At 41.5% G+C, this 24,486-nt stretch overlaps 2 protein-coding genes across 4 annotated transcripts; both read left to right on the top strand.

The window, feature by feature from the left end:
• The first annotated feature begins 501 nt into the window (after positions 1-501).
• Positions 502-6,594, top strand: LOC143207885 (uncharacterized). 3 transcript variants are annotated; one of them, XM_076421770.1, is made up of 10 exons: positions 502-828; positions 1,453-1,647; positions 1,741-1,916; positions 1,982-2,260; positions 2,336-2,528; positions 3,321-3,566; positions 3,640-3,870; positions 3,945-4,298; positions 4,400-4,584; positions 5,503-6,594. In XM_076421770.1, exons 1-10 carry the CDS (start codon positions 502-504, stop codon positions 5,678-5,680), a joined length of 2,364 nt encoding a protein of 787 aa, XP_076277885.1. In that variant the 3' UTR covers positions 5,681-6,594. The 3 variants fall into 3 exon arrangements, with proteins under 3 accessions (XP_076277885.1, XP_076277884.1, XP_076277883.1); XM_076421769.1 differs by having other exon boundaries at positions 1,453-1,916; positions 4,421-4,584; XM_076421768.1 differs by having other exon boundaries at positions 1,453-1,916.
• A 1,806-nt stretch (positions 6,595-8,400) lies between these two features.
• On the top strand, positions 8,401-23,843 carry LOC143207898 (UPAR/Ly6 domain-containing protein crok). Its single transcript, XM_076421788.1, has 3 exons — positions 8,401-8,803; positions 17,933-18,094; positions 19,349-23,843. Exons 1-3 carry the CDS (start codon positions 8,734-8,736, stop codon positions 19,618-19,620), a joined length of 504 nt encoding a protein of 167 aa, XP_076277903.1. The 5' UTR covers positions 8,401-8,733; the 3' UTR covers positions 19,621-23,843.
• The last annotated feature ends 643 nt before the right edge of the window (positions 23,844-24,486 follow it).

Below are 24,486 nucleotides of genomic sequence, written 5' to 3'. Positions count from 1 at the left end.
TCGAGGATATCGTCGAAGAGGCGAGAGGGAAATAAAATGCGAGCGACAGGACCGGAGATAGTGTCGAAGGTGCATACACGATAGACGACGACGACAGTATTAAGCAATATCCATGCACATAAGCGGTTACGCTTACGAGAACCGGTTCTCCTGAATCGTTACACTTGGAAGGCTAGCTTCAAACAGGACGAGACATCGCAAGGTGAAAGTAGAATGACAAAAGAAAACCGCTGTGCTCGAGGATCGAAAATTTCCTGTTGAGGATCCGCTCGGAGAAACGACTCGCCAGCCACAACCAAGGAAGAAGATGCAAGGGTTGTTTGTAGAAGAATTCACGAGCCAGCACGACGTTCGTTGCAAGTTGCTGGCTAACCTCATTCGACACTGATTCGTGTATAACAGAATTTGTTTCGTTCATCCGTCGATCGTCAATAAAATCATTCCCACGACGACGATCGAGCCGTCGATAAGGAAAGAAAAACCACGAAATCTTTGTTTACAATGGCTGTGCCCAACAAGTGGGAGAATGTTTGCAGATTGTGCTCGGAGGAGAGGAACGAGATGTTGCCGATTTTCGGCAACGAAGGCGTACAGCGAAAAGTCGCGCAAAAGCTACGGGCTTGTCTGCCTGTTCTAGTGTACAAAACTGATCCACTGCCAAAGCAAATATGTCAGTTCTGCGCCGCGAGGCTCGACGACGTTTACGAGTTTAGGGAATACTGTCTTAGCGTGTACAAAAGCATGCACGCGAAACTCTTATCGTTCAAAGACCTGGAGTCTGTTCAAATTTATCTGGACGCCATGAAGAACTCTCCGGACCCTTGTCAGGTATCTTTTTCTTTGATTGCTTGAGTATCGGAGATGGTTAACGTAGAACCGATCAAAGTAACGCTAAACCTACCAACACTGGTCAAAATGACTGGTTCCAGGTTTTTTATTTTACAATTAGAAAATGAATAAAATTGATTTCATAAGAAACAATTATATAGATATCTTTAGTAGTGCACGTATTACAGGAGCCGCATAAAGTCTAAATAAAATCAATCTTGTTATTTTTATAAGGGAACATATACCAGTTACACTGGTCGTTAAGTATGAAACTTGACAAATAAAACACAAATTTCAAACACATTCGTCTGGTTTCATACTTAACAACCTGATATATTATACTGTTCAGGCTTTCGGGTGAATGTTCATGTTATCTGGGAGTTGTTTTTATTCATTATTTATACCAGAGAGCCATAGCAGTGATAATAACATTTGTCGGCATAAATTACAAGACATAGGAACCAAGTAGGAATTTGTTCCTCTCTTTATTGGATTCATTAAATTTGTAAGAAGTATGTACACACTCGTACACCAACTTATTTTTGCCATAAATGCATAAAATCCATAGTCCAGCGATAAGTATACGATACTGGACTAAGGAAGTAACAGTATTACAACTTTCAGGCACAATTATGGAGAGAAAAAGCGAGAGCACCACCGCCGCTAGTACCTTTGCCAGCCTCACTGCCAGTTGAGAACCCATCGACGCCGATAGATATTAGTCAGGATCATTCGAATACTTGTATAGAATCGTTGCCCGAATTACCTTGCGAGGTGGAGATTAAGGAAATGAACACAGACCCGATCTTAGGAACTGATGTTAGTATTTATGAATTGCCGGGTAGAAACAATGTAGACAGCGATTTTTATAAGCCAGATGTGATAGTGGAGGATAATAGAAGTTTGTTGAAGGAGGAGGATAATGATAGTTTACAAGAAGAGATACAGTTGAGGAAGGAAGAGAAAAGAACAAGTATTTTAGAGCAAGTACTAACAGGTAGTTTAACTATCAATGATAGAAAGGAATTAAACTCGAAGGCAAAGTTGTCTTCTAAGTGGTGGTGTGCTCCTTGTAATAGTTACTACAAGTAAGTTAATATTGGTTAGATGAAATGTTAGTAGCAACAACTCTATAACTAGTTGTTTGTTACAGAACAAAGGAGGGCTTAATGACGCACATGCAGTTGCATTGTCCAAGGAAGTACACTTGCAGAAAATGTACAGCATGTTTTGAATTAGTCGAAGATTTAGCTAAACACGAAGCAACTAGTCATCTAAAGGTGACATTAGATTTTGACAGAAGTCTCAAAGACTGTGATCAATGTGATAGGCAGTTTGTAAGCTGGGAAATGCTGAAGCAGCACAGGTTACGCGATCATTTGGGTGAATCGATTGATATTGGGACCAATACATGGTGCTCATTATGCAATAGGTACTAGCATACTAGATTTTTGCCAACACAGTATGCTTTGGTATTTTATATCTAATTATTCTTGATATTTTCCAGGTTCTTCCCTAGCATAGACGACTATAAAAGTCATACTCAGTTGCACGAAACCAATAATTATACGCCGATGAGAGCGTCGCAATTAGTAGAACAAGTAGCTCCAGTTATCAAAGTTGAGGAACCTCCAAAAGAAACGAAAAGAGAGCATTTTGTCGAACCTACTAAATCGCTGGCATGTCCTACGTGTGGGAAGGTAAGAAGTTTTGGAAACGTTTCGAAAAAGTACATATTAACCCTTTGACTACTGTTGGCGCCTACAGGCGCTTAGAAATCTTGCGCTTGTGATACTAAAAATATCGCTCTTATGGTACTGTAGGCTCCTATAGGCGCCCAGAAAATTTTATCGATTATTATTCCAGCAAACCTTATTTTAGTCAGACGTAAATTTCATTGTTGTATTTAATAAAACAGGTTTTACAAAAATACAGCTCGGGTAGAACACATGCATGTAAACCAAAATGTAGAAGTACTAATAATGAGCCTTTTCGTTTGACACAAAGGCATTTTTCGTCTCCATACGTAAAAAGTGCAGCAATTCGGAAAAACGCAAGGCGCAAATGTGTAGTGTGTCGGAAGCATAACAAAAGAAGTGAGACACATTACGAATGCAAGAAATGTGATGTAGGATTATGCATTCATCCATGTTTCGAATTATACCACACTTTACTAGATTATTAGATATATTGTGAAAGAAGCTTAACGTTTATGTTAAATTTTTCATATGTACAGTAACAATTCAATGCAGAATACAAATAAATAAATAATGTTATTAAATGTAGTGGAATTCAGTGGTTTGATCATTTGAATATACTTTCTCAGAAATGCACGCCTAACGAAAAGTTTCACCGTTCTCGGTGTACATCGCGAATGAATTCCTATCGTATGGTACGGCTGGTACGTCTCAACGTCTGCCGTAGTCAAAGGGTTAAGTCTAATAACAAGAAAAAATGATTATATATTTTAGATTAAAATTTTTTGCCTGCAGGTTTGTACCCAACAAAGTGCGTTGTCGAATCATATGCGTACCCACGAGCCGAAAAGACACAAATGTGATATATGCGGACGATCCTTCGGACTGTTCATACGTTTAGCAGCGCATAGAATGAGCGAGCATAGTCAGCATCCTTCGATGTCGCCAGTCATGGCTAGCGTTGAGCAAGAAGAAGCATTGAACGCTGAAAGAGAAGCACGGGAAGCAAGAACTCGTGCCAGAAGCAGAACGTACACAGAGGTATGAACGTACTTATACAATATTGTATAAAAAATATTAAATAAATATTTTACTAAAATATTTTAATTTCTAGATGATGGAAAGGAGAAACTCGACGAACCACGAAGAACCACCTCTGAAAAAGAACGCCCCAAATTCATTTAAAAACGTGGCAAGATGCGGTATCTGTTTGCAATGGTTCAGCGATCATACTACAATGTTAACACATTTACAAACGCATTCGGATAATTATACCTGCAAAAACTTCACTTGTCACATATGTAAAAAGTCTTTCAAGGAAAAGTGGCAGTTGTTCAGACACGAGGTACTCGTTAATCATCTGTGCCGCATTTTCTCGCTTCTGCATCATACTTTCTTTAATTTTTTTTTTATCTATAGATGTCTCACAAACGCAACGAGTCGGTAGCGATGTACGTGTGCTCGGTGTGCAACAAATCATTCGTCGACAAGAGTGCGTACAAAACGCATCAGAAAACGCACATCGTCGACAAAACATATCACTGTTCGAAGTGTAATAAAATATTTTTCAAAGAAGTGACACTGTTGACGCATCAATGTACGTCGGACGTTTTCTACAGCAAGAAAGGAGTCTCCTCGAAGCCCTCGCAAAAAACAACTGCGTCATTGGGTACCGGTAAAAAATATAAGTGCTCCAAATGCAACGCAACATTCAACAGTTACCAGTCGAAGAATTCTCATATGAAGGTGCACACCGAGGGGTCGCATGCGGCGGTAAGCTTTACGTAATTCCGTAATTTCTTCTTCCGAGGAACGAACTATAATTACTAGACCACAGATTTTATGCATTGATCTATTATATATTGAATATTTAGAATTCTCCTCTCGTCGCAAAGGTTCAAAACGACGAAGTGCAACTGGAGTCAGAAGATGAACCTATGCCAAAACTAAGTCCTGAAACGTCAGTGGAATACTCAGTGCCTATTGAACCGAAGGTTGAAATTAACGAAGAGAGTACGCCGCCTCCTATTAAGCGGACTCTTATTAGGACAACTGGCGGGTAAGATTTTGTAGCAGTAATTTACGACACCGATCGTCGAAGATCGTCGAACAGAACTGCGGAAAATTGTATTTTAAATAGTAAATACAACAGAGATAATCCTATTTATTTTAAAGTACAGTGGCCGAAATAATTACAGGTTCATAGCCCGAACTAGCGTGTTTACTGTTGTCATTCTTATCTGCATCGCGGAACACCTCCTACGGTGTTTGTTTATATTTAGAAAAGTCGTGTTCTTACTACTGTGGATGCATTTAGTTTAGCTTCGACAGCGCAAGTGTTTGGACGTAATTGATTGTGAAATTTGCTAAAAATTATTCTGGTAATATCTACAGTAGTAAGAACACGACTTTTCTAAATATAAACAAACACCATAGGAGGTGTCCCGCGATGCAGATAAGAATGACAACAGTAAATACGCTAGTTCGGGCTATGAACCTATCATTATTTCGGCCACTGTATGTGTACAACTTTAAAAATAAAATATTTCATTTGATGCAGTCATTTTTAAAAATAAAATAATATACTTGAGCCAGTAATTTTTTTGAAAATAATATTTTATTTGGAGAATATTGAGAATATTTGTATTTTGTCTCTTTATTTTTAATTTCAATTTTGAATATTATTACTGAAAATAATGGTTCGAATTCAATACATTTGTGAGTGTAAATATAGACTATATGTTTATGCTGTTTCTCAGAGTATTATAGCAATGCAAAAAGTAAAATATTTTATTTCGTGTTTCAGATTGTTGAAATAGAAATATTTTATTTTGAGGTTCTGATTGTTAAAATAGAGATATTTTATTTTCGAAGTTGCATGTCTCTTTTAAAATACGGTTTTCTTTAAGCAAAATAAAATCTAAATTATTAAATATAGTATTTTGTCGAATTAATCAGATGTTAATATGTTTTTCAGATATCGGTGCGGAGTATGCCAATCTCCATTCGTCTTAAGGGAGTTAGCAGTTGCACATTTGAGATCTGCACACCCGCTAATGCCATACCAGTGTCCTTATTGTAAAAAACGATTCACGACTCAGTATACGTTCACGCATCATATTAAAGCTGATCATCCCGACGAGCATGAGAATTGAAGTCACACGAGTTACTATTAGCTCTAAAATGCCAAACGATTCTTGTATCATAAGCTGCGCTTCAAGTTCGAGGCAATTTCCGTGACTATGTACAAGATGTACGCAAGACGATTCTCGTGAAGCGACCGATGCAATTATTTACCAATTTAAGAAACGATCTTGGAACGTTAGAAATAATTGCACCACTCGCTTTCTTAGAATTAATCAGAATATACAGGGTAGACCACTAACTCTGTCCACTTGTGATGTCTCGCTAATTGTGTTGCGATTCGAAAGCATGAAGGCCATTTCAAGGTTATTCCTTGTTGTCATTAGTTACGTCTTAATAGAATTCAATTCTATGACCTTGGAACGTTTTTCACACCGTTTTCCACAATGATGTCTATTGCCACTACATCGTCAATCTTTTCCTATTATTTATACTGGCAATAATACATTAAGTAGACTGACTTAGTGATCCGACCCATATACAACAGTTCTCGGTTCCGTGCTGAAGCTGTATTGTTTTTTAATCTGGCATATACTAGTTCCTGAACAAATAATTGGCCTTAAACGATGTTTTGTAGTGCTACTTCAAGGAAAAGTGAAAAAATATATATAAAAATATATATATATATATATATACACGTATGGTAATTTGTAAATAAATATAGCTTGTGTTGACGAGATTTACTTTTTAAGGAATTTGAAGTATCGTTTATTATAGGAGACTGGACATAGGATTAGTACTTACACTGAACGTGCCTGTACGAGTATCGTGTCATGCCGTCACACAAATGTCTTTTAGTCAAATTGATTTACTGGTTGCCGACGAGAAAAAAAACTAACATCTTAATTAAACACTGTGTATATCTTTCTCGATAGGAAATAGTTAATCGCATTAGACGTGTTATATGTTTTATTTGTTAGTAACGTTGCCAGACATTCCTCTTCGAAGAAATCTTCAGGAAATCGATAAAAAAAAAGAAAAGGATTAATACTTAGAACTTTCGTTTCATATAATACCCGCGTTGACTTCTTGTATAGAAACCTAGAAATTAATCGCAAGCAAAAATGTATAATTGCGCTGTACATTGTCATCTTTGTTTTATTTTATATATAGTGTATTTACAATAAAAAATGAATGTCGAGAACAAGCCTATTGAATAAATTTTTTTATCACGAAATCCGAGCGCGGTGTTCACGTTCAATTATTTAATCTATAATTCCTCTATTATTCATAGAAGAAATCTTTTCAGATTGATACTATCAGGAAGTACACGATGTTTGTTTTAGATGGCGCTCGAAGTGTCTCTTCGGCATGCAATAAACGGAAAATGAGGAATCATGATTTATGAGTTAATTCTTTATGCTTTTCATGCACCAAACAGTAAAAAGCTCCATGATCAGATTAATGCACGACAGTGTTAAATATATTAGTAATGTTCTATTTCGCGATTCATGACGCAATTACGAGATCAGTCTTTCGATTCTCATGTCTGACCATACCAATCATCTACCACTGTAAACGAGCACGCAATGTCTGACCGTTACTACTGAATATCCTAGAATCCCGCGAAATACACATGCACATAATTTCCAACTGTCCCGCATCATGAATGCAAATGCAGCTTCTGCTACGCTTCCATTCGAAGCTGCGCAGAAAATTACAGTCACTAGTATCGGCAATCGTTGAAGCTATTACATAATTTTCGAGTTTATCCTCTACGGAAAATCAAAATCTTTCTGGCATACAAAATGCGTTCAGCTTGAACCAAGCGGGTTCTGAAATGAAAAGAAAAAATTCCAAGCTGTCTGTACCTGTATTGAGTTGTTGTTAATAGAAAAAACAGCTAAATTTTAATAAATTAAAATCTGTGCCAAACGTAGACCGATGTGGTTCAGTATATTGTGACTGAAATATCGATTCTGAATTGTCATTGAAATGAGAAAAAGCATTAACAGTTTCATGTGGATGATGGTACAGGTAAATTGTTAGAGAAGAAGAGTAATAAAAATTGGAATAAGGTAACTGTGACAATGAAAATTGGCTTGACACGGTGGTTACGAAGTGCATGGGCGGATTCACAAAACTAATTCTGGGTCATATTGGTAATAGGGAGAAGAGCTAAATTTTGGCAAATAAAAATGATAAAAGCGGGTTCGATGTAGCTTAGAGTACGATGGGGTGATTTGCATAGGAAGTGCATAGGCGCTAAAGTGGGGGTTTAAACAATTGTTAAGATTCACGAAACTAATTTTGGGTTATTGGTAATAAGAAGAAGAGCTAAATTTTGGCAAATAAAAATAATGAAATGGTGGTTTGGGTACTGGTGGGAAAATAGCGAAGTGTATAGGCGCTGAAATAGGGGTCTGTTAAGATTAACAAAACTAATTTTGGGTTATCGGTAGTAGGGAGAGGAGCTAAATTTTGGCAAGTAAAAACGACGAATAGCTTGGAGTATACGATGGATAAGTGGGGTGATTTGGGTATTGGTGGGAAGACAGTTGTGCGAATGGGGAAGAAATTGTTAAGAATTCGGGGTGGTTGCTAAGGGGAAGAGGTTTGTGGCAAAAGAGCAACAACAGCGAAAACGAGGATACCTTGATAACGAAAATTGGCTCGGTGGCTGTGGCGGGGTACGGCGGCGAACGGTGGGTGGTTGCAAAGCGCATGGAAAAACCAGAGGGGGCAGATCTGCCGCATAGCCGACGGAAACTCGTCGGGTGCTCGTCAGACGCGACGCGTCCGTGATCACGCACGGTGCACCACGCGAGAAAGAGGAAGGTCCCGCTGCGTTACGTTTCGTTCAGTCATTTCGGACGTGGGAAACAGAGAAGGTCACACTCTGATCGTCGAGCACTGCCACAACCGAGACACACTTCCGTCTTTCTCGTTTCTCGAGCGTTCACCGAATTTTTCCCGTTTGAGATCGCGACACGGGAAAACCGTCCGACCGATCGGTCCCGCCGATTGCGTGCGAGCTTTCCATGCAGCGAGGGTGGAGGCAACACGTCCGAAGTGACTGACTGCAACGTGATTGGCTGAAACACATGGTCCGGTAATCGTGATCATGATTGGAAATCGTCTCGCGCCGATCGTCACCCTCGTCCTTGTGGTCCTGCTGTCGTCTTTTGATCACGGTGAGTGCAGATCCCTTATTCAGTCGCGCCTCCTTCACGATCCTTCCTCGTACAGCTTGTTAAAACCATAGCAAACGCATTCGGACACGCTATGCAGATGGAAAATCGACGGTGGGGTCCAAAAGCGTCTCGAAAAACTCTCTCGACCGTTTAATTCGGTAGAAAACCGATCTGCGGACCGAGATGACGTGTCCTACTTTAGCGACCCAATTCCCGATCTACGCTGAATCATCGATCGATCTACGGGCATCTTCGAGCTATAGTCACGATTTTTCAAACCGAGAACGCGCATGCGAAAGCTCGTGCCTGGAATAAGAATCGAATTACGTTCGACTCGGTTGGCGAATACTAGATTCTTGTCAGAGGAAATTGAGATTCAATCTGGCGCCTGGAACTAGACGTAGAATTTGTTTTATAGAAGATTCCTTCGTGTTCTGTACGAAGATAAGAACTAAGAGCTTCCTGATGAATATACGAGATAGCCGAGGATCGAAGCTCGAGAAAAACAACCGTCAGCCGAGGACAATCGAACGGGACGATTCAGTTTTCGAAAGAGCCGCGCGCGTTGCAGCGCAATGCGGTAGTGACGAGAAAACCGAGCGTATCTATAGAACGCGCGATTCAATGTTCCCACGCATTTGCAGACGAGTTTCCGAATTCCTCGGGGGCACGAGGAAAATCGGATGCCCTTTTTTCGCGGGTCATGTCGAAACGGAGACGATATTGATTTTGGGTTACATAAAGAGCGCGATGGGAGCCACCATAGCTCCTTCCGGTTCCGAATTGTCTTCCGCCTCTTTTGCTTGAGACACAGCAAAATAAAGGACGCTCTTGTTCATTCAGATATCCGATACTTTTTCGGAAAATGCTGGAATTGAACATAATTCTTTTCCGTTCACATTTGATCTTCTGGTAGTTTACTAGTATGATTGACGCTGTACCAGGAAGGGGTTTAGACACTTTTTCAGTGATGATACTGAGAGTGACGTATTAGTCCACGATTGAAATAGAAAGATTCTTGGTTAACATTTCATTCGCTTTTATTCTATTCAATTGATTTACTAGATTGTTCTAACAAATTCAAGATACAGTTGAAGAGAAAACAGATATTTTACTAAATCGAAGAAGAAGTACACCAATTTTCAGAGAAGTATCGATTAAACGATCTTCGGAGTAACGAAATAAAACCTTGTTGAATACCCAAGTGAAATAGTCAGCAAAATGATCATAGCAAAACGAAAAATATTCGATCGGAGGGAATGTCAGCTGGGTGGCAACCGATGGCGCCGAATCCCCCAAAGGATGGCTGGCGTCGTAACTGGTAGAAGTCTCCGATGGCTCGGAGCTTTTTAGCTGGCGAAGGCGAGTCGGTCGACGAAGAATTTTCGTTTGGTCGGACTTGGTGGGTTGGATTACGGCGGAATGGTCGGGAACGAGGGCAATTAGCTTGCCAGCCAGGACGGCTGGTGGGATCCTGTCCCGTAGAGGATTACGGTGTTCCAGATGCTCGTCAGGGAACTCGTACGACGCCTCGCACTTGTGGTACTTCCACGGCGTTTGCACGGAACTGAGTGTACTCAATTTCTAGATTGAATCTCATTAGAAAAGTAAATCGCACGGAAAAGGAATAGGGTCGCCGGAAGTTGTCGGCCGGCGTTTCCGTCGCGCGGAGAAACGGGAACTCGGTGTTCCGGAACACTCGCGCGAAAGAAGAAGGAAGAGTTCCTCGAGCGATGCGCTCGCGTGTTTGCAGAAAGCTCTCGCGCAGCGGCGAAGCTCGCAGCAGCAGCCCAAAAGAAAAACGGGAAAAAATACATCGTTGAGAAACGAAGGCTTGAGAGGCGGCTCGAAGCCGCTCCAGAAGAGGGCTTTCGTAAGCAGATCCCGTTGCTACCTGCTCGACATTCTCATTCCGAGATCTCGATTCTATTCGAAACGAGCGACGATAAGATTCGAGAACCGAGCGTGTCTCCATCGAACGGCCTGTTACCGATCGATCCTACAATTGATTTACCGAAATCGAATAGTCGATAAAACACATTTCACCAGTCCCGGTGCGAGGTGACCCCGATATTCTTCTTCGTGGCAACGTAATGAATTATATAAACGAGCGACGCTCCGCGAAAAGCTGGACCGTAATTTCGAGTAAAAATTAATGAAGGGTGTGTACGGCTATAACGAGTGCGTTCTCGAGGACGACGGAAGTCGAGCCATTAAAGGAGCGAGCCTCTTGCGCAGCTGGAAGCACTGCGGCAATACGAAACGATGCGACGGTATCGACGTTCCGTGGAAAAACTGCATTCTTCCGTCGATCCTGATGAACTAATTGCAATTACCTCGGGCGAGAAGTAATCGAAGGGAAGATTACGTAACCGTGGGAAATTATTTTATCGACCGTGCGACGAAGCAAGGAATTATCTCTCGTAGATCGAAGAACGAAAACGAAACCGTAGAACTTCGGAAGTGACGCAAGCGATGCGTGCAGTCCGAATCGTTAGCGGGTGACCTTAAAATTCGGCCGGGTACAATTCGACGCGTGCGGTTCCAAGCTGCTACCGCGGAGCGGAGGGTGTAAAGGGTGGAAAGAAATGCTGTTTTCGCGAGGAACGAAGATGGCCGTTTCACAGAGATTGATCGGGATCGACGCAGTTTGTTGAAATTCAGAATTTTTGGATCGTAGAACCTGGCCCCCGCGAGGGTTATCGAGCGACCCACTTTCTCCCCTCCCTCCCGCTGCATTCTCTCGTACTCTCCTTCACCGAATTCTATTCTCCCTGCACCGCGTGGTACCGTGACCAAGGGGACGTTTCTCGCGTTAACCTTGCCTTATCGACGAATTTTTAATAAAATCTAACACGCCCCACCGCGTTCCCAACCCCTCCTTCTATTTATTTAAACGACACGACCTGCGAATACACCGAATCCGCGCGAATCATCCGCTCCGAGCGCGCCTCCTGCAAGATACACTTTCTTTCTTTCGAATAAGTAGAACGGTTTTGTAGCAAAATAGCAAACGGATTTTTTAAAATGATTTTGACCCGACGCGAAGGCGCATGGACGTTGCAATCACGGTACACACTTTGCCAGCGTTTGTCACACGAAACTGCGGCCAACTTCATCGAACTTTGTTACGACTTGGTGAATAAGCTATCACGCAAAGGAATATTGTTCCCCGGGAGCCGCGGGACACTATTGAATCGTTTATGCACCCCGAGGCGTGTATCCTTGCAAGATGAATTCGTGTTTATTCAGCTAAAACACGGGACTGTCGAAATATCATTAATAATGATCGTCGAGTTCGAGGGTGAACGGGTTTAAAGTTTCGAACACGGCCGCGGAAGCACTTAATATTTCATCGGCGCGATTCGTCTGTGACAAGTGCGCGAGAGAGAGCAAACGCATTGGAAAACGCTTCAACGTTGATGACACCTATCATTGTCGAGAACACCGGAAGCTTCATTATTCGGTGGAAAGAGAGAAATCTCGAAAGATGTCTGGCGTAGTTTCGGTAATGATCAAACCCACAGAATCTTTCGACGTTCCGGCCATCTAAATGCTAATCTAAAGCGACTCTTTCAGCCCTGAAACATGATTAACGTCGAATTAACTGATTCTACTGAAAATACCGAGTTATCTCGAGTTATACCTGGCCTCGAGAGAGAACCGTTCTGAAAATATACGAAGTCCTCCGTTTTTACTTCACACTATTTTGAAGACATTAAAGACCGATCCTGGCGAGCGTATGATCTACCAAAAAGTTAGCAGTCCGGAAATGCCTTTGACGACGGATATCTTCGAAGCATGAAACGGTGGCCTAATAATGTTAACCGCCAGATTGGCCACCGGGGATACGTGTCTACTTAAATGTCGGTGGTTTTTAGAAATCCAGGAATATAACCGGTGGTATTTATAATAAAATCTTTGCAACGTGTTCCGGCAAACTGACACGCATCCGATCCGCCTTTACCGACTTCGCGTAGCCGCGATCGGGTGACGTCACGTCGTCGAGGCACCCCCCCCCACTTTGCGTCCGCGGAACGCGTGATTTTCGGTTACGCACCAGCGGATCGTCTCACTCGTGCTCCAGTTCACGACCTTCGCTTATCTTCAGTAAATACCGCTTTTCTGTAACCGCTCGTCGCTACGTGGTTACGCACATTTCGCCGCCTTATCAGTAACAAGTTAACATCAACTGGTGTACTTTTGTGGTTATTTATTTATTAAAAGTGTGAGTTACCAGAGTTGTACAATGATTTACATTCACCCGCTGATTCCCACTGATTCTCGATTCCGATCTTCAACACAACGTTCGAGACGACGTTTCACTTGCATATACTCTTCGACGAAAATCGGATTCTACCGATATTCTAATGATGTACAGAACTGCTAGAGAAGCTAGACAACTTAGCTCCTATTTCGCCAGTTCACCGTAGCTTGTCGCATAATAGACAGCAGCCGAGGGGGTTGGTTCTCCAGTTCTGACGATCAAACTAACGGCCTTTAAGGGCTCAATTAATTACCGTTAACCAGAGCTAAACGAGAAGGTAGTTACAGTGTTAGCCCTCTACCGCCACAATAGTTAAACCCTATTTCACTAGTTCACTGTGTCTTGTCTCGTAATGGCCTGCAACAGAGAGTCCTCTAGTATCGAAGATTATGTGCACACCCTTTAATGTTGAATCAATTACCGGTGCCTAGAGCTAACAGAGAAGCTATGCCGCAGTCTTTACTCCGGAATAGTCGAGCTTTGTTTCAGCAGTTCGCTGCTGTTCCATAATTGATTGCGACAAGGACCAGTTCGTTTGTAAGTTCAGTTCGTTTGTAAGCTCGGTTCGTTTGTCGGTACTCTAGCTCTTTCAACACCAGGATTAACGACTATGATCCAAGTTCAGCAATTCTGTATCGGATTCCCGAGGATGAAAAGATCGGGGTGGATGATGGCATTAGTGGGTCAACATTCATATCGCGGCTGAATGGGGGTGAAGAATCGCGATGGAATGGTCTTCGAGGACGTTCCCCTTATCGGTGGCGTATTCGTGTCAACGAGAACGAACGAGCCCGGACGATCCCTTCGTTTCCAGTTCCCGTCGATTACATAAGGATCCGCAATGTCACGCAGGCCTCGTCGGTTCCTCACGCGACTCGCTGGTCGCTGATGTTCGTTGCTGCTCCCGTCTGCCGGCCGCCCTATTTACTACTGATCGAACGTCTCGCGGCACAGTTCCCAAATGTTATTGAGAACTGCCTTTCCCACCGTACACTCCTCTGATCAATGTTTTCACACCGACATCCACCGAAGCAATACAAAGACATTCCCGGCTGTCGGCGGGTCGCTTCGATCTGTCCTCTTTAAGGGGATAGACTCGTTTCTAGGACTGCAAGGGTGCGGGATACGTCTTCTCATTTCTCGATAATGCAAATATGGGGGCTTTCAGTAGACAGAAGCGCTAAATAAAAGATCAATCTAGATCGCTATCGCCCTCAGAAGTCCTATTTTTACGTTTACGAGACGTAATTTGCATTATTCGATAGCATGTAGCTGTCGCAGCTTTATTTCGGAATTTCATATTTCAAAGAACACTATGATGATACAACTACTCACACATCTCACGATGATAGAAAATGGAGGGATTTTCAGCCGATGCGTCGCGTCGCGCCGCGCCGTCATGCTAGCCATTCGTGACCCCTAACCGGATTTTTGCTCGTCTGCCATAATAGAATTAGATCGAAGAACTGTCTGGCGCGTAAATAAATAAAGAGCAGACAGTCTATAAATATCGACGAGAAATTAATTTCTCGTCTTCTTCTTCGGTTGACAAGCTGAAAAAAGCATCGTTGAAAAAGACTGACTATATATCTTCATCCCCTAACTTGACAAATTAGCTTGTGGCACAAACAAGTTCTTTCTCGTATTATTTTACGAATGTATACTAATTTTACAGGAACGGAGCATCGAAGATGAAACGTATAAAAGTTAGAACGAACGATGAATTGATTAACTCGCGTTATTTCCTGCGTTCCACGAGAGGTTGTTCCGCAGCGACGATAGTTGTATCTCCATGAATGATTAACAGTACGGGAAGCTAACGGGAATAGAGGGGCGGGTGCCGGAACGCCCTGCAGAACTTGCCCAAGGTCAGGGTGCCGAGCCACCCGCCCCCGCCATATTTTCGCAACGGTCGGGCGCTGCTTTCAGCGAATCCGAGGAAGGGAAGCCAGTGAAGGAACCCGAGCTCGTCAGTCGATACAATTTACGCTGCATTCTGCGGGGAAACCAAACATTAAACTGCCCCGCGTCAACACACGCATTAGACCCTGCTAAATAGCCTCCCTTCTTTGCATAACGACGCTAATATTTACCGTTGTTCACTTATCCCACCGACAATTTCTTGTTTAGTGAGCTAAAAATGCGCTTCGAAGCTGCATCATTCACCAAAGTGAATTTCGCAGTACATTATACGATAAATTATTTTCCTTCTTTGCATAGCGTTGCTAATATTTAGCATCGAGAACGCTACGATATTCGCAGACTAATTATTATTATTAAATGTCTCTGTTCAACACGGCTACTGGAATTGAACCTAATCTCCTCGCTCGGAGATCTAATGCAATTAGTATTAATCCGCTGTTCTGGGAGTTCGAAGGTTTTCCTCGAAAACATTTCTACTAGAGCTCTATTCGATATCGTGCGCTCCCAATTAGTACACAATGCGACCCGTTGCATTTCACCGACTGAATTTTGCATGAAAAATTATATCCGCTTACGAAAAAAATTGTACATTTTAACAAAATCTAGAAAATGCTTCAATCTGACTTATTGTAACTCGAAAAATTTGCGACAACCGTTTCGAAATTATACAATAAAGAAGAAGGTTATAATAAATCCAGTCTGTGCTATAGCAATGACGTGTAAAATTGATGACGTCAGGTCAGCTTTCGAAGAGCAGAAATCGTCGTCGCACTTACGTAATCGGGGGGTACGCGAGGCCATGCGAATTTTCTGGAACGTTTACGGGGGAAATTCGCGCGGCCGTTGTCGGTTCGGATATCGGCAAATATTGGCGGACAATTTGCAGACGGCGTTTTGCAAAATGTATTCGGCCGCGGATCCCCCCGGCGTTCTCACCTATGCAGAAGCTCCTATTTTACCGCGAGTGTATCAGTAGGTCATCGCGCGCATTGGTCTGGGTTAGGTCTTCCTGCTCGATATCAGCTGGTGCCGTAACCGGACTCGCTGGGAGGGTGAATGGGGTTGCGTCGTGACGCCACAACGCGGCAGGGCCGTAGCCAATCACCGGTGCCCCGGCACTCCGGCCAGACGGACCGTGAAACGAACTCTCGACAATCGAATCAGCTCACCAAAAAAATAAATTCAATTCTCACCGATCAAAGGGGCCTTCGTACCTCCAATCCTCTGTGAATTCAAAAGTTAGGTTAAAATTTCTATTCATACCCCCGTGCATTAACAATCTTTTTTTCAATATAAACATTTCCTATACAAATAGCAAGAAGCAGGACCTAATATCTCCTCCTTCCCTCAACAATTTCCATAAAGTTGCAAAAATAATATTCTTACATTTTTTTCGTTTTTCTTGTGCTTTAAATTTCACCTATTCATTTCTTTCATAAACGTATAGAATCCGTTTTCTTTACTGTTGATATTCTTTCCTCAACATGAAATTTTCTTCGACAATAACATTGGTATTTTCAAGAACAAACACGAATAAAATTGATGCGAAGGAACGTTGTCGACATTGTCGAATTTGAAAGTTCATCGAGTACACGTGTACTCGAGGCTCGCTGGATTCTGCGTACATGTGTGTGTGTGTGTACTCGTCTATTTCCACTTTGATCAATCGAACAATGATCTAGCAACATTTGTCTTCACTTAAACAACAAGTTCAAACCAATAAGATCGCAAAGGGATAAAATTCTATTTTGTGGAAAACGATTCGACCGATTGTCCAATGTTATTTTAACACTTTACCTACCGGAAGCCCATTAATAGGATTTTCAATAATTGTGCTGTACCAAAAGAAAGCATAGAAATTTTCTTTTACATTGCAATCTTAAATGAGACTATTAGATGACTTTTTTTTTATTGGTTATTTTACGTCGCACTTAACCCTGTTAGGGTTTTTTAGCGACGGGACCTACAGTTGGGCACCACAGTTTAAATGTATTAGATGACGTTATTGAGGGTGACTTGTTAGTTTACAAAGAAAGTTGCTGTTGCTATTGAAGATTCTATTGTAAAGTGTTTCGCCATGGACCATAGATAGATAGAGTTTTCAAAATTATGCAATAATCACCGGTCGGTAACGTGTTAAGAAATAAGAAACGTTATTGTACGCAATAACGTAATAAAAGAAACGTTATTTTAAGGCAACGACCGAAGGCTGTGTTATTGGAGTCAACTAACTCGTGAACGTTCTACAATTTCCTGGAGCTCGATTAACCATCTAGGGAATGACAATAGCATTCGCGATGATACCATCGACTGTTCCGTAACATCTCTGTCTGCGCGGGCCTCAAAATTAATAACCAGCGGCAACAGACTAATTGCACACGTAGTTAGTGACAAGCACGTGCATATTAGTGGCCCACTTTTCAGAGAATCGCGCACGTGATAACGGTGGAACACAAGGACCCGCGGTTTATAATATGGATCCGGCGGTTCTTCGAAGTCCTGACCTAACCTATCCTAATCAATAGAGTAGCCTGGCGTTTCGTGATATGTCGCTATAAGCCAGTTCCTGTTTCTTCTAGGTTCCTTCCTCTTTCGCGAAGCCTACATTCTCTTCCCGTTTCGCCGCGGACGAAAATCCATACACCGTTACAAACAGTATCTGGGATTAGACACATCTAGATCGGAGTTAGTTGATAGTTTAGTCCGAGCTCGTAGATTACGGTTATATCATAGTTTAGTCTGGAACTGTAACGTTATAGTCGGAACGCGTGTCAAGTGCTAGTGAATAAGTCATAGCTCGATGCATTTGCGTAGAGATCATGGTTACGATTTAACCTTTACCCCATGTGATTTAGATCGCAGACCGTGTGAGATTCCTTAGACAGTTTTATCGTCTATTTATTTATCGATGTGGTAATTGATGCGAATTTGTTTTACAGGTGAGGCAATAATATGCTACCAATGCAACAGCGAATACGATCCAAGGTGTGGCGATCCATTCGATCCGTACACTCTTGGGACCGTGAACTGCAGTTACCAACCACGACTGGAACACCTGAACCATTTAGAACCCACTATCTGCCGAAAGATCAGCCAAAAAGGTACTTGACACCATATAATTTCAAAAGAAAGACGTTAGAAAGGAAGAGTTCTCGACAGCAAAGGTCCTATAAGCAATGCAAACTTCCTTTCATATTTTCGAGAGATAATATCTCTATTCTAGATATATGTCTACTCCGAACATTATTTGTAATTAGAATAACGATATAAAGTAGTGGAAGTTTGCTCTCTATCTATACGATCGTGACATCAATAATTCAAGGATTAATCCTGGGACAGGCAGCAGTGGGTCGCCTGCATTGCGGTGTCCTCGTAGCCCTAAAACCCCTAACCACCGAAATGAGAAAAAGTATCTACGTGCAACCATGCCCTTTAAACTCGCAACAATATTAACCGAAATACACGGCGCCGGGCGCATAATTTCCTCAAACTGTGCTTGCATAATCCCCCCCGCAATCTCTACAGCCTATCCGTTGAAGATAGGTCTTTGAGGAATTTGCGCAGGTGGTCTTTAACGACCACATCCGTTGCGAGGATGCATTGTCGTATGCAATTCAAACATCGCGACAAAACTTGTTCTCCCTTCTTTGAATTCGTCATCCGATTTGCTATTCGATGTTATGCGGATTTATTGTTGTTCTGTTCGTGTCTCGGCTCGGCGCGACTCTATTCTGGCAATCGAACTCGTTACCGATATGCATAATTGATCCGGTAGTCGAGACGGAAACGCTTCGTCAACTACATATAGATGCACTCGAAATATTTAGAATATTGAAGGTGAAACAATCGACCTTGATTCCTCCATAGTTAATCAATATAGGTAAAATAACTTTCAGTACTCTCGATTTGATATTGTATTTGATATCTGAAAAAAATTCCTGTTTACGAAAAGAGTCGATGTGATTCGAGGGACCCAACAAGACGTTATAGAGCAGTAGATACTATTAGGTTGTCCCAAAAGTTGGTTTTCGATTCATGCACATAATGCAAATTCATCTTAGGAAGTACTAAAACATTAACATAAAGATTACCACATTGTTTGTAGCTATTTAGCAACATTAAAGGAACACATTCCGAAAGAAACTTTTGGGACAACCTAATATTTTCTGTTGTCCAACCATAAAATTACATCTCGTTGTCTCTGAGAGACAAAAAGGAGTAGGGGTAAAAACGCGCGCGCGGGCGAGACTATTTCGTATTGGCTAACAATCAAGCGATATCTTGGAGACAGGAGCGAGACACTTAGCAAAACATGAGCGTAACCGTCTCAAATATAATTTTTGGTGTGGTTTCAGTGTATGGGAAAGTCAGAGTAGTCAGAGGGTGCGGATACATCACGGACGAGAAGGACAACGCGGAATGCCAGAGGAGAACGGGCACCCACGACGTACAGGCATTCTACTGCTCATGCACCGGTGATCTTTGCAACTCGGCCGAAAGCCACACGCCGTCCTTCTTACTGCCGTTGACGTCTCTGTTCACGGTCGTTCTGGCATTGCCGAGTCTGTTACTATCGTACCCGCTCGCAATAACCGTCTTAACCTCGCCATACTTCTCCATAGCCTAAAATGATTCTCGGCCATTAGCGGACACAACACACGACGCCTAAACCGAATCAACGATTCAAATAGCGACCGTTCGGAGGACCCGGGCCAACTCGTTCTCCTTCCGGTTCCATTTCAAATCGACCCCGCGATCCAGAAATTAGCAATTGCCGAAAGAGTGTTCGCGGTGAGAAAGAGAAGTTTTTCAGTTCCGCCCGTTCCGAGAATCAAAAGTCCTTTCCGTTCTTCTATCCGACCCGCACACCGACTGTCGGTGAACAACGGTAACGCGAGATTGTCAACGAGTTGGCTACAGTTACGGCCAACATTGTCGCTCTTACTTTTCTAAACGGGACACGCTTACGATTGCCAAACAGAAGAGAAACAGAGAAACAGACAGAGAGAGAGAGAGAGAGAGAGAGAGAGAGAGAAAGAGAGAGAAAGAGCACAATACACCGAAACACAGTGATCCGGGACTCGAACGATTCACAAAAAAAGAAAAAAAAGAAACAACAATATACTCATAGTTGAATTACAAAAAAAAAAAACGTAGCTGTAAACGGTGATACAAACTGCCAGAGATACGCGAGATCGATCGTACATAAAAAAATAGTACGCTTCCCCGAGGTAAATTCGAAGAGAACGGGAGATTTGAGATAAAAAATTAACGATACAAGTGAAAAACACACACACACAAACTACGGCCTCCGCGTGAAAGCAACCGACGACTCTCGCATAAGCGTAGAAAGTAAATAAAATTAAAATATCTCGAGAAATAAAAAAAAAACCTCAAGAACAAAAAAATATATATATATACATGATAAATAAAAGAATCTATATATATATATATACATATATATATGGTAGCGGCATCGCGAATACGTTCGCACGTTTGTACGCTACTGCTGAAAGAGAAACAGAGAGACAAATATATATATATTATATTTTATTGGGAGGAAGCAGAAATGGAATTGCACGCAAGAAGGATATTACAGCTTATTTTTAGAGAAGTAACGTCGGGTCGTTTTCGTGAATGCGCGTGGCCGTCGGTGTAAACGAGCTTGTAAAACGGGAATACAGGTGATCGAAGGGAAACATATCGTCGTGTCGTCTATATTTTACATTTCGTTGACGGACAAGAGAGAGAGAGAGAGGGAGAGAGGGAGGGAGAGTATGGAAAAGGGAGAAAAACGACGGTTTCGCCATTACGATCGCGACCCGTGTTCCGCTGATTTTTGCAATAAAATGCTGTACGTAAATGATAGACGGTAGCGGAGGCTCGCGAATGGAAAACTGACCGTGTGTATGTGTGTGCGTGTGTGCGCGAGAGAGAGAGTGTCTCAGCTGTTCCTATGAATGTGTACGCATGCGCGAGTGCTTGTGTGTGTATGCGTGTGCGAGAGTTAAAACGCGCGCGCGAGAGAAATGCTAAAAACTACACTTCGGACATAGTTCGCTCGAGAAGTAAAATGTTACTACTACTTCGATCGTAGTCGAACTAAAATAACAGAGAAAAAAGAAAATATCTGAGAACAGAAAATAAAAACACGAAAAAAAACGTACACACAGGAGTCGTAACTGAAACCATAACGAAGATGTAGAATCGTCGATGAAGAATGTAGAGGTAACGTAGAATGCTTATTGACAAACAACATCAACAATAACAACAAGAACAACATGAAAAAACAAACACATGTCTCACCGCAGTACCTAAATTAATCGCCGCTGCCGCTGTTGTCACCGTGTGTCGTCTCGCCGCCATTGTTACACTATTATTACGCTATTATACGATGTATTACTAATATTACTACTGTCAGGACTAATAACTTCATTGTTACCATTAACATCGTTACTGTTGTCATTGTTATTCTTCTTTTTATCGTTACTGTTATTATTGTTAAACAATGGTAGAAGAGCAACAATCGACAGTGGACGAACGTCTCTAAAGACAGGGTCGCTTCCGTTGCGAGTCCTTGCGAGTCGAGATTTTATAATTCCAACAAAATTGTTAGTACAAACATGAAATATAAATAATCTCTACTATTTTCTGGAAGTACAACAGCTCTAGTAATTTATGGAACGTTCGATTTTACAATCTTGTTTTAGCAATAACGTCGAAAAATTAATGTGTCACGTGTGAACCTTTCAAGTTTCTATTATATATTTGGCTCGTAAGCTCTCGTTAGAGGAGACCCCGGAAATTGCACGAAAGGAAACAACCGAGACCGATGTTTTTTATTAGCAGTATACAATTTCGAATTACAACATACCTCGGACTGCGGATGAGCATAAGATCAAGCACGGAGTTTGAAATCCTCGAAACCACTGACTCGCATTTTTTTTATACACAAGTCCCCCAGTTGACAGTTGCACGCGTCGCGCGGCTTGCTTCAAAAGCGTGGTGTTCGCGGGAAAAAAATATAATCGTACACTCGCGTCAAATCGTACTTCTTTCTCCCTATCCGTTGCGACCATTAGTATACACTGGGATCCCCCCGAGTTTCCATGTGTTTTCTAATGTGCACATGTGTCACGGTTTCACCTTCGACTAGTATACTCACACACACACAACAGAGGTTATACGATGCGTAAATAACGCGAGCTATACGATGCTTCCGCAACAATCTTACGATTGTTCGCTTAGTTTAAAAGTTCACCTGGTCTCGCGAAGGTCAACACGGTGACGTGGTCGATCTCTCATTGGTGTAGTTTCGAGCATGTAAATCGTTTTCTGGTAATTATATTTACAAAACGATCCTCTTCTCCGATTTGGATGAAATTTAAGTATTCTCTTCTATTGGGTTGGTAAGAAAGTAATAAAAGCTAATTTTGTGGGAAAATTTTCAAGTTTTATGAGCGCGGAATTATGAAGCTACCAGAAAGATGGCGAAAGATCATCGAACAAAATGGAAAATATTTTACTGAATAGAAAAATTGGCTTATATTTCACCTTAAAATACCGAAATTACTTTCTTGCTATTCCAATAGTTCCCGAGATAATTACAAAACACTGTACCTGAGTGTACAGGGGGGAGTGTTTTGGGGGGATGATTGATCACGTGACTTTGCTGTGAGTTGTGACAGATGTAGGTACGTTTAACCTAAACGAGCAATATACCTGTAAATCATAGTAACACCTGCGTACTAATTAAAACTAACTAGATCTTGAACGAAATGTGTATCCGCGGAATGAGGGGCTCCAGTGTACACTGCCTTTGTTCAAGTAATAAATTAGGAACAACGGATAGGGAACAGACGAAAGACGGAATAAGAGACGAAAGAAGAAAACTTACAATTTAGTCGAAAAGAAAGAATTTCGTTATGTTCCGCTCAATTAGTTTAGTTGATCGTCTGGCTGTTTTAGATGGTAAAAAGATGTAATAATATCCTAAACATGCCTAGTGATCTTTCAGAGTTGAACTTTCTTATTTTTGCTTAAAACGTCAGATAAACGTGGCATAAATGAACAAAAAAAAAAATAAACATGTAACTAACTAGTTGCTCGTCTGTACGTAATGTTTAAGCCGATTCGTAAGATTAGAAACTCCGTCTCAAGTTACTTTATTGAAGTAAGGGCAAAAGATAATTAGCCGGTCAGGCTTCGTCGTCTCGTCTCTTCGTTTGGAAGTTTGAACGAGAACCGAAAAAAGAAAAGAGAACGAAAAGTGATATACATACAAAGAGAGAGAAAAGAAATGCATTCGACATTACATATTATTATCAAACTGTGGATTTTATGCATTTATAGCATACTCGATCGTCTAAAATTCAATATAGTACAAAGTGTAAGAAAATATCATGTGGTTTTTATTTGACTCGTTACCCGATACAAAACCCTATATAAAACACTAAAACTTTATCTGCCGTTCCGAGTTCCACGATCTAGTTCCACGTGAAAGCAACAAAAATCTACATTTGCATAAACGCTGGCAGTCTGATATCACATATTATGTACTTGTCGTTTCAATAGCGAGTACCCGGACCCGACTGTACTAATCTTTTTTCCTTTACTGCGATACATAATTTGCGTGCATGGCAAAACGTATAAAAATTGACCCGCCGAAAAATCCAGAAAAAAGTAAACATACAATAAAGATAACAAGAGAACGCACGAATGCATCGTGATATACGTCCATAGAAGGCAAAAAAAAACATCAACGAAAAACCTCTTGTCCTGTCGATGTACCGTGATCCACGATGACCATAGAAACTGTGACGTCTAACAAATAAAAAGTAAACGAAACGACACCTTTCTTTCAACAATTCCATTTCCTTCAGACACGTTTCCGTAGCGGAATGTAACGAAACCGTTCATTCGAGTTGCCATTTCGAAATTACGAGAGAGATTCTCGCGAACGTCGCTTCATACATATCGTCCACCCACAATCATATGGCATACTTTAGCATAAACGATGCTACTACTTGGCAACACTGCCCATCTCCCCTTGTTCAAGCATATCGAGCGTGAGAGAGATGTAGAAAGCGAAAGCAAAACGAGAGGGAAAGGAAATCGGGAAACGCATACATTACAATTACATACATACAATCCCATTCGGACCGCATCATGAATTTGACATGATTCTCATTACGATATTATGTACACTTTATGTTCCATTTAGCAAACTACACTAGGTACCCTCTGAAAAGACATCAAGACAACGTTCACGTCAATCTTGTTCAGTTATATTGTAATATTTATTATCGTATAATATCAATATTACATTGTACGCGTCGATTCACTATGTACAGAGAATATTCTGCCAATAAAGTGTTGAATGGTTACAAAAAAAAAAAGAAAAATGATAATTCAAAGGCGACGTAGAATTTAAATAAAGCGCCAGATAATTAGTCTTTTTTTTTAAATTACGAATTCACCCGGTTGCTTAGAA

Source organism: Lasioglossum baleicum, chromosome 4 (assembly GCF_051020765.1).
Source record: "Lasioglossum baleicum chromosome 4, iyLasBale1, whole genome shotgun sequence".
Lineage (NCBI taxonomy): Eukaryota > Metazoa > Arthropoda > Insecta > Hymenoptera > Halictidae > Lasioglossum > Lasioglossum baleicum.
Note: the sequence above shows the minus strand (reverse complement) of the source record. Positions and strands in the feature narration are given on the sequence as shown.